We start from the raw sequence: 10,449 nt of genomic DNA, 5'->3' as shown, positions 1-10,449 counted from the left end.
AGGCAATCCACTCACCTCAGCCTCCCAAAGGCACGGGATTACAGACTGAACCACCGAGCCGGCTCACACACACATTTCAAACCAGGTAGTTGAATCTGAGAGAAGGCAATCTTCAAACAACCCTAATTCCAAGGGGATAAACAGAACAAGAACCAAGTAGTCAATCTTCAGAAGAGTAATTCTAAAGCAGATTAAATGTAAATCTCAATTTTAAAAGCCAAGAAAGACAGTTCAATAAAGATATAGAACAGGAGTTATTTTGTTGCCAAAAAGGAGTCAGCAGCTGCATCTGTTTATTGTCTTTTTGCTTTCTTTTCTTACAATCGTAGGTAGGAACGTGGTGTGTGTGTGTGTGTGTGTGTGTGTGTGTGTGTGTGTGTGTCTGTTGTGAAACAGTGGACATGAGAGGAATGGGTACTACTTGTAAAATGTAAATTAGTGACTTATCTGTTATTAATTACATCAGTCTGATATGAATATATTTGCTGGTTATTGTTATTCACTACATTATTGTCAGTAAGTTGCCCATCTCCCTTGTCTGGTTTCTTTCTCAGAATTGAACTTCATGATGGTATTGAGTTAAGGTGCTTGAGGAACATGTGCTACAGTGCTTGGAGCACAGGGCGGATATAATGTGTTTGAGGATCTTCAATTACTACTGCAATGCTGGGGTCTCATGCAAATTTTAGTCCCCAAATGTTCCTTCTTAAAACCGACCCTAACTGGCAGTAGTGGGAAACTGCCGGGGGTGGGGGGTGGGATTGGCAGTCGAGGAAAACTGCTAGGGGACGGGGGGCACACCTCATCAACAAAGGTACCTGCATAATCAACGTTTGTATACTTAACCCTGAATTGTACCCCACATCTTTAAAAAAAACAAAAAAAGACCCTACAATGTAGGCACACTTCCACTAGGTGGCAGCAACATTCCATAGGAGTCTAAACTAGTAGGCATTTGTGCAGATTTTGGTTTATTAACATAGTTATATTTCTTGTAATCATGCTGTTTGAAATTTTAGGAGTCTTCGTCTGTAAAATATCAAAGCAAATCTGTTGCCTAACAATGTGAATATACTTAACACTACTCGAGTGTATACTTAAAAAATAGTTAAGATGATGTGATGGTTAATTTTTTGTTTCAATTTGACTGAATTATGAGATACTCAAATAGCTGGTAAAGCATTATTTCTGGGTAGATCTATGAGAGCGTTTCCAGAAGAGACTCACATTTGAATCTATAGACAGAGTAAGGAATAAGGAAGATTCACCCTCATTTGATGCGGGCGGACACTGTCCGATCAGCTGAAGGTCCAGAATGAACATAAGGGGAGTTAGGGTGAATTCTCCTTCTTTCCTCTGGAGCTGGGACAGACTTCTTCTCCTGCCCTTTGACATCAGAACTCCAGGTTCCCCTTTGGACACAGGGATTTGCGTCAACAGCTCCTCTGGTTCTCAGACCTTTGGCCTCATACTAAAAGTTATTTCATGGGCTTTCCTGGTTCTGGGGTCTTCGGATGAGGACTGCACCAGATTAGGAAGCCAGGAACCCCTGGATCTTCAGCTTGCAGATGTCATATTGTAAGACTTCTCAGCCCCCATAATCTCGTGAGCCAAGTCCCTTAACAGAGCCTCTCTCATCTCTCTATCTGTCTGCATCCTATTGGTTCTGTCTTTCTAGAAAACCCTGATTAATACAGATGGTAAATTTAATGTTAGGTGATTTTTACCACAATTTTTGAAGTGCCAAAGCTAATAGCACACAAAGACAAATAAACGCCACATAAAATTATGACTGTTTAGAAGTTGAAGACAGTGCTTTGAGATTCAACTCAAAACGTATCTCACTGGGATCCTACACACCCTAGAGTTCGTTCTCCAACAGCTTTTCCTAAAACATAATTTACTTTCATGATAGTTTAAGATTTTAGCATAGCTATTTTAAGGAGTTCATTTGAATCATTTCAAAACAAACCCAGAGAAAAAGCCAAGGGTGCTTAACAGTAAAATATCTTGATTCTCAAATTGGAGTTTGAAAAGTTATCTCAATTTGTAGTTCTTCCACTAGTGAGTGATAAAAATTTCATCTTGATGGAGGTCCAGTGTCTTTTCACCAGGCAGCCCTAAAAAATTCAAGATAAAGGCGTATTTAAAAATTTTAGGGATATTTAAAAAACACACCATGGGAAAAAGCACAAAGAAGTCACAGGATCTGAATTCCAATTCTCATTCTACTGTGGTACATTGGGCTTTTGATCTCTCTGGGCCTCTGTTTTCTATTCTGAATCCCAAGAGGTAAGCTGGGATTTTTTTCCCCATTCTGCATTTTCCTGACAAGTATAGACATGTATAATTTATAATTTGCTCTTTATTCTTCAGATTTTCAATCTTACTTTGCTGATAGTTCTTAGCAGCATAATCAAAGTTGGCATGATGGGTCAAATCTATTGCTAGCCTTTTCTAACCCTAGAAAAATGTGTAGATCTTAATTATAGACTTTACCTTTAAAATTTTCCAAATCTTAATTCAGTATCAAAACTCTTCCATACTTATTTGGACTTGACTCTCCCAGCCTTAGAATTTTGTGGGTCAGTTTATCTCCAACCCTAGCAAGAATGTTTCTCTTGATGAATAACTTCCTTGACTTTTCATGTTCACAGTTGATTTTGGAAGCCGTTTATCTCCTTTTCTTTCAATAATTTTAGTTGCGAAATTTCTTTCCCTAAATCAAACTTATTACTTTGTATGTGTAGAGTCCCAGCAACTATCTTCCTTCATATAGAAAATATTTGTCATTTAATTTTTTTCCTTTCAGACTGAGAACCAATAATGTGACCTTCACGAAGCAGATTAACCCTTTTAAATAAGCTTTATTCCTGAAGAAAGCTTTCATAAAAAAAAAATAATAAATATCTTAAAATATCAGACTTTCGGAGCTTAAGGGGTCCGTAGAGAATTAGCCCGATTTACTTGGAGCAGGAGGAGATAATTGACTTGCCCACAGTGACACAGCCAGGTAGTGGCAGTACTGGGAGTAGCCTCCAGAATATTAAAGAGAAAGGGAATCCTTTTCATCACAATTAAAATGAGTCACAATAAAAGCCAGACAGAAAAGAAAGACACTTCTTGGCCATGACCAAGAGACAGAGTTAATAATGTTATTAGTTTACATTTATTGAGTGATGTCTATTTATCAGACACTGTGCTAAGCTATTCTTGTTCATGTTTTATTTAATTATCTCAGCAACCCCTTTGAGTTAGGTATTATTCACACCAGTTTTGCAAATGAGGGAGTTGATATTTAAGAGAATAAACAACTTTGTGCATGTGTATATTGATTAAACGGCAGAGGCAGAATTTGAACCCAACTCTGTCAGCAGGAAACCTGTGTTTTTAACCACTATATTTTAGTTCGGGGCTCGGTCTGTTTGCATGTGTGGTTTACTCCTGATGAAAGTTCTCTTAAGCAAAAGATTATCCACTGATGCAAAAGGGCGTTTTCCTGGACTCAAATTAGGGAAAGCTCAGAGGAGAATAAGGCAGGGGCTGAAAAGAGGGCTCTGTTGATGGGTGGTTGGCCCCTTCACCATCACTCTGGAGAACAATTAGCACTAAGGACGCTTTACTCTAATGATTGCTGGATTCTTTTGTTTTTGTTTTTGGTGGGGTTTTTTTTGTTTTTGCTTTTGTTTTGTTTTGTTTATTTTATTTTTAGAAAGCAGGATTTATTGAGAAGACAGAAAAGCTCCCACAGTGAGAGGGGACCCAAGGGGGTTTCCTACTGCTGGGCTTTTAATGTTGGACCCTAGAGTGAGTGACAGAGGGCAGCCTCCTGGGGGAAAGTGTGGCTACCTCTGCCTATTACAATAATGAACTCCCCTAGGCCATTTGGAAGACTCGGTAAAATGAGCAGGGATTCCAGAAGCAGGTTTTACTATTTTCATGAGGCCAAAGTATAATAAATTAACTGGACCAAAAAACCAGGCTTGGAACAGTGGGAAATGCAGATGAACTGAAGTTTGCAAAATATGTTATTGGAGCAAAGCAATTATTTTTCTTGTAGCACAAGATCTCAGGACATTTCTGCCTAAATAATTCAGTAAGTCCAGCTCATTCTCTCCTACCTCATTCATCCAGCACATGGCAATTATACACTTACAACCTATTCTACCTTTTATTTGCACAGGGAGCAGAGTGACGCTACCACTTTCTGAGACTGTTGAAAGATTTAAATGGTTCTATATAAATCAAGTCCTTACCTGGGATACAGTAAGTGCGAATAAGTATATAGAATTATATTATATTATTATTAATAATGTATATTATGATTAAGTGTTTATATATTACATATTTTATTATAACAATAATAGGGTAAATATAATAATTCATAGGCCAAACTCGCTGCTAGACTCTGAGGCTAAGCAGTGAAAAAAATTATTTATTCAACAAAATATTCATTGGGTATCTATGTCCTAGGCACTGTTCTAGATATTCAGGGTACATCAACAAACAGAACAGACAAAACTCCCTGCCTGCCTTTGAGTAGCTAACACTCCAATAGAGAAGATTTCATTAAGATAAGAAACACCAACCTCGTCTTAGTTCCTTGCTGATGGGATTGAATAGGTTGATGTCAAGGGGAAGAGCAGTCTAAACTTGTCTTTGGTTTGGACTACTTGATCAGTGACTTGTGGGGAGGTTTGAAATTTGTAGAAAACAAAAGCTAGGAGCAGTTTTTAGTATGAGGAATGATAGAAACAATCAGATAGTTTGCAAGCTTGCAATCAGATAGTTTACAATTGTTTGCAAGCTTGCATGGGTAAAATGCAGCAACTTTACGGTAAAACGCAGCACTTTAATTTCACCACTGAGACTTCTTTAGGACACTTCTGCCTTTTGACACACATTTATCTTTCCTCATTTTGATCTCACATAAGTGCTAGTGTGATTTTATTAATTGCCAAATGTGTACTGGCTTACCTCATGTCTTCAGAATGATAATCTAATCTGGCCTAATAACATCAAAGTGGTCCCTTGCTTATTATTGTCCGTAAATGGCTAATGATCCCTCTCTTCTCCTCAGTTTTTCTTGCCCAGGAAGTACTGGTTTCTGCTGGTTCTTGACCATGAAGGCTCAGCCAACTTCAGTCAACGTTGGTCTTGCTCTCCTCCTTCCTCATGGAGGTCTGTTCATAGTCCTTCCAGCTCACCATGGTGCTGATTGGGCTAGTCCAAACTTCGATCGTTTTATGAATTTAATGCAGTGACATGTATAAAAATCTTATTTTATAATTAGAAAAAATTTTCTAGGTTTAAGCATGTAAAAGTGTATGTGTATATATATATATATGTGTATACACATATACATATTTCTATATGCACAAATATATGAGTATATATCTTTTCATTTTAGTTTCACTACCTAGAAGAATAGATTGTTAGACTGTAACTTGGATTTCCTCCCCTAAAATAGAATATGTAAAAACATGATAGCCCATTGTATTCAGTTCCCTTTTTTGAGTAACTATACTAAAGATATCACAAGCATAAAAAATGCTAACTTTATTTTTATCTTAATCTGGGTTTATATTTTCAGGTTAGAAAGTCTACAAAAGACTGGAAATTCAAGTCCAAAGGGACATTTCAAATTCATCGGATTCCACCCTCCCATTTCACATTAGAGAAAATAAGTAAAGTGACTTTTCCACAGTCCACAGAGAGTTAGAAATGAAGCTGAAGAAAAACTCAGGTTTACGACTCTCAAGCATTTTCCACTTTGTCAGACTGATTCACTTTTAGTCAACAAGGCTTATAACATACAGATGTTCAATAGGGCCAACAAATTCTTCTAGGCTGACTTCCTCTGAGAAGACAGCCTAGCAGGTGGCTGGGTTTTAATTGAGTGTTAACTGTTTGTATGCCCTCCCAGGAAACATCCACTTTATCATAACTCACACAATCCGACTGACCACAGGACTGCTTCTTGATACAGGAAGTGGGCCTATGGCTATAGGAAAGAACAACACAATTGTGACAAAATTCATCCTCATGGGATTTTCGGATCATCCTCAAGTGAAGACTTCCCTTTTTGTGTTATTTCTGGGGATCTATCTCCTGGCCCTATCCTGGAACCTGAGCCTCATCACCCTTATCAGGATGGATTCTCATCTGCACACACCCATGTACTTCTTCCTCAGTAACTTATCCTTCCTGGACATCTGCTATGTGTCCTCCACTGCCCCCAAGATGCTCTCTGACCTCATCACGAAGCAGAAAACCATTTCCTTTGTTGGCTGTGCCACACAGTACTTTGTTTTCTGTGGTATGGGGCTGGCTGAATGCTTTCTCCTGGCAGCCATGGCCTATGACCGGTATGCTGCAATCTGCCACCCGTTGTTCTACATGGCCCTCGTATCCCGTACACTTTGCTTAAGGTTGGTGGCTGGTGCCTATGTGGGTGGATTCCTTAGCTCTTTGATTGAAACATACTCTGTCTATCAGCATGATTTCTGTGGGCCCAACATGATCAACCACTTCTTCTGTGACCTTCCTCCAGTCCTGGTTCTGTCCTGTTCTGATACCTTCGCCAGCCAAGTGGTGACCTTCATTGTGGGTGTTGTTGTTGGAGTGGTGTCTGTCCTAGTGGTCCTCATCTCTTATGGTTGCATCGTTGCTGCTGTCCTGAAGATGAGCTCAGTTAGAGGGAGGACCAAAGCCTTCAGCACCTGTGCTTCTCACCTGACTGCTGTGACCCTCTTCTATGGTTCTGGTCTCTTCATGTACATGCGACCTAGTTCCAGCTACTCCCTAAACCGGGACAAGGTGGTGGCCATATTCTATGCTGTGGTGATCCCCATGGTGAATCCCATCATCTACAGTCTTAGGAATAAGGAGATTAAAAACGCCATGAGGAAAGCTGTGGAAAGGGACCACATACTTTCTCATAGGCATTCCTTTTTCTGACCGTGCATTAATGTCTCCAATAAAGCTGTGGGCCGGGTCAATTATGCAGACGTTTATGTAGTACTGAAATAGTTGGCCTACATGATGATTTGCGTGGACCAAACTCTTTCTTCCCATTCTATGATTCCATTATTCTAGTTTACCTATTGGCTATTAGAAAACAATTTGGCCATAATTGGTTTCTACAGTAAATGACATTGCATACATTGAGATTTTTAAATGCTCAATATAGCAGAAAAATTCACCATTACAAAACATCTTGGAACATTAAAATAGAGTTTGTGTCAGTAGGAGAGAGAAGAACTATTGAAAAAAATGTTAGTCTAGGATTCAAAGTGGGGCCCTTAAGGTAGTATATAGTGTAATAAACCGTAAAGGATGGTGTTTTATTCTGAACACAGTTGCCTTTTCCTCTTCAGAGATCCCCAAATGCTTTCTTTAGTGCTCATGAGAACCACAGGACAGAGATCTTTCCATGTTTCAGAATCATGGCCACAGTGAGTCCCTCTGACTGATGAGGATATGTTAATACTTTTTCAGGTGGATTGAGGTAGGAATATTAGTTTTGACCTTAATGACTGAAAAAAATAGGAAAAACTCTTGGCCAATCCAATCGACTATCCAAAAAGTGCTCACTAAAATGTTTTAAACAAAACCAAGGAATTACTGCTTAAGCCCAAAGTAACAGTTTTCTAATTAACACTCAAAGTTTTTTAGAAATCTAAAGAGGACTAAACACTTGTTTGGGGTGAAAGGGTCTCTATTTTTAACAAGTTTGTGATAAATTCTAGAAGAGAATTTAGCCAAGGAATTGAAGTGATTTTTCTCCCCCACATTTTCTCAGAACGTTTTATGTGTCCTTGAATTGGTAGTAAAGAACTGGAATAAATTTATTTGGCTGTGGCCTTTCTTGGGCAGGCCATAAATAAGTGAGTAAATAATATCAACTTGTGTGGCCTTAGGCAAGCTCTTGGACTCTGTGTGCCTCATTTCCTCATCTGTAAAATAGAAATAATAATAGTAATTATCTCCTAGGATTATTATAAAGATTTAAATGAGTCAGGACATGTATACACTTAGAATAGTGCCTCAAGTTCAGTAAAAACCCAAGAGGTGCTATTATTATTGGCAGATAATGACTTTCATTATCCAAGCCAGAGAAATAGAAGACATTTTCTTAGTTTGGTAGAAAATGTAATCTCTGTAATGGCTTGGTTGTGTTTGTTGAAAAGAGGGTCTGGAGAGACTATAGCAAAAAGTAGTAAAGAGTATTTATTTTTAGACCATCAGATCTGTGATTATTAATCTCATTGCTGCCATTTTGTAGGTCATAGGCTTGTGCAAGTTATTTGCAAGTTCTATTTTCCTCATTTATAAAATGAGGATAATAATTGTATACACTTCACTAAATTGAGAATATGCATGAGAAGGGCTTAGCCCAGTGCCTGGCATATGGTAAAGCTTAGTAAATGATAGCTTACATTATTAGTCAATTAGTCGGTATTTTTAGTCAACTTTGTATAAATTAAAAAATTCACAGTAATGTGCTAATTGGGACACATCAGTGTCAGTGACAAGGCATACCCCTATAACTCATCTCTGTTATTTCTCTTGCGTATCAGAAGTCGTCTTTAGAGAATTAGAAAAATGCTCAGGTTCATAGATGGAGCCATTGTGCCAACACTGTTAGCTACCTAGATGCCTCCCCCTTTTTCTTAAGCCATTTTCCCCTCTACTTTTCCTTTTCTGTCGCTCACAGAGCTCCTAGTCTTCTATTTACTAATTTTCAAAATGATACCTCGTCTTAAATTATCCTAATGTGAAAGGTAATTGAAGTAGCATAACTGACTGACTGACTAAATAAATAAATCAAATATTTCATCCTTTGCGATTATGTGGAACTGTCACTGATCTGTTATCATCTCTAAACTTTTTGATGAAAACATATTCTGAATACAAAATCTTTATTTAAAAAATCTCTCTTAGCCGGGCTCGGTGGCTCAGCCTGTAATCCTGCGTCTTTGGGAGGCTGAGGTGAGTGGATTGCCTGAGCCTGCGGGTTTGAGACTCGCCTGGGCAGCGAGACCTCATCTCTACAATAAATCAAAAAATCAGCCAGGCATGGTAGCGCATGCCTGTAATTCTGGCTACTCAGAAGGCTGAGGTGGAAGGATCGCCGGAGCCCAGCAGGTCGAGGCTGCAGTGGCTGGGAGCGGCTGCTGCACTCCAGTCTGGGCGACATAGTGAGACTCCAACTCAAAAAAAAAAATCTCTCTTGTTCGGCCACATACGTATTTGCCAGTAATATAAATTTTCTCTTTTCCCTGAGGTTATATAAGGTACTTTTGTGATTTGTTCAACTATCAAGGAGATCGTAAGTCTCAATAATGATTAATTCTGGCCGAATGTGGTGGCTCACCCTCTGTAGTCTCAGCACTTTGAGAGGCCGAGGTGGGAGGATTGCTTGAGTCCAGGAGTTCAAGACTACCCTGGACAATATAGCAGGACCTTTCTCTGCAATAAAAAATAAAAAAAATTAACTGGATGTGGTAGTGTGTGCCTGTAGACCCAGTTACTCAAGAGGCTAAGGCGGAAGGATCACCGGAGCCTAGGACGTGGAGGCTGTGGTGAACCATGATCATGCCACTGCACTCCAGTCTGGAAACCCCAACTTAAAAAAAAAATAATTATAATGTGTAAGATGAGGATTGGTTGCAAGACGTAAATAAGGCAAAAATGATCTGGGGTTTACAATAAGGCATATGTTAAATAAAACTTTCCAAATGATTGTAATAGAAAGTATAAGCAGATATACAACATTAAACAGAATATTTTGGTCCCTAAAGGAATCGGGTATTTTATAGCTGTTTGAAGCATGACAAGGTACACCTCTCTCTAGGGAGGGCTAGGTAGCTGGAGATGGAGTTCATTTTAGTGAAATCACCACCATTCAGGGTGTGACACTCATTTTTGCAACCTCCGAAGATCTTTTCCAGATAGACTGAAGTTAACCAAGCTCAGAATAGCTAGCTGCGCAAGCCAGAATGCCAGTTTTAATTTTCAGCGAAGAACAACAAAACTGCCAAGCATGTACTTGTGCCAGTGGCACAATTCTCCATCTGTTGAGGAAGCCACATAGAAAGGCAAATTACAATCGAAAGTCTGTTTGGAGAGAAAGGGATCAGAGCAAAGTGGATAATGTGTTTTAGCACGTGATGGACCCAGCTACAGGGTCAAGACAGGCTGAGGCCCCGGACTGGAGTACTACCAATTTTTCTTCCCAAGCATTTTTTCTCCTCTCTTCTGAGATGATCATCCTTCCATCTAATCAACATATGATTTATAGATTGGTGATTTGGCAGCTTTTGGTCTAAGAAATTTTCTTCTCTAAAATGCTTCTGTTACACAATTAATTTATTTATTGTGGCCTGATTTTATGGTTTAATTTTTAGAGTTTTGCAGACACCTGATTGTTATCCTACATACACC

The 10,449-nt window shown here is 39.0% G+C and overlaps 1 protein-coding gene and 1 pseudogene across 1 annotated transcript; one reads left to right on the top strand and one right to left on the bottom strand.

The window, feature by feature from the left end:
• Window positions 1-955, bottom strand: part of LOC103274399 — a 4,251-nt pseudogene extending 3,296 nt beyond the window's left edge.
• A 5,030-nt stretch (window positions 956-5,985) lies between these two features.
• On the top strand, window positions 5,986-7,001 carry LOC103274389 (olfactory receptor 5A2). Its single transcript, XM_008071846.1, has one exon. It carries the CDS (start codon window positions 6,001-6,003, stop codon window positions 6,958-6,960), a length of 960 nt encoding a protein of 319 aa, XP_008070037.1. The 5' UTR covers window positions 5,986-6,000; the 3' UTR covers window positions 6,961-7,001.
• The last annotated feature ends 3,448 nt before the right edge of the window (window positions 7,002-10,449 follow it).

Source organism: Carlito syrichta, unplaced genomic scaffold (genome assembly GCF_000164805.1).
Source record: "Carlito syrichta isolate Samal-C Ts95f unplaced genomic scaffold, Tarsius_syrichta-2.0.1 Scaffold314765, whole genome shotgun sequence".
In the NCBI taxonomy this organism is placed as follows: domain Eukaryota; kingdom Metazoa; phylum Chordata; class Mammalia; order Primates; family Tarsiidae; genus Carlito; species Carlito syrichta.
The sequence above is the reverse complement of the archived record's forward strand: the minus strand, read 5'-3'. Positions and strand labels throughout refer to the sequence as shown.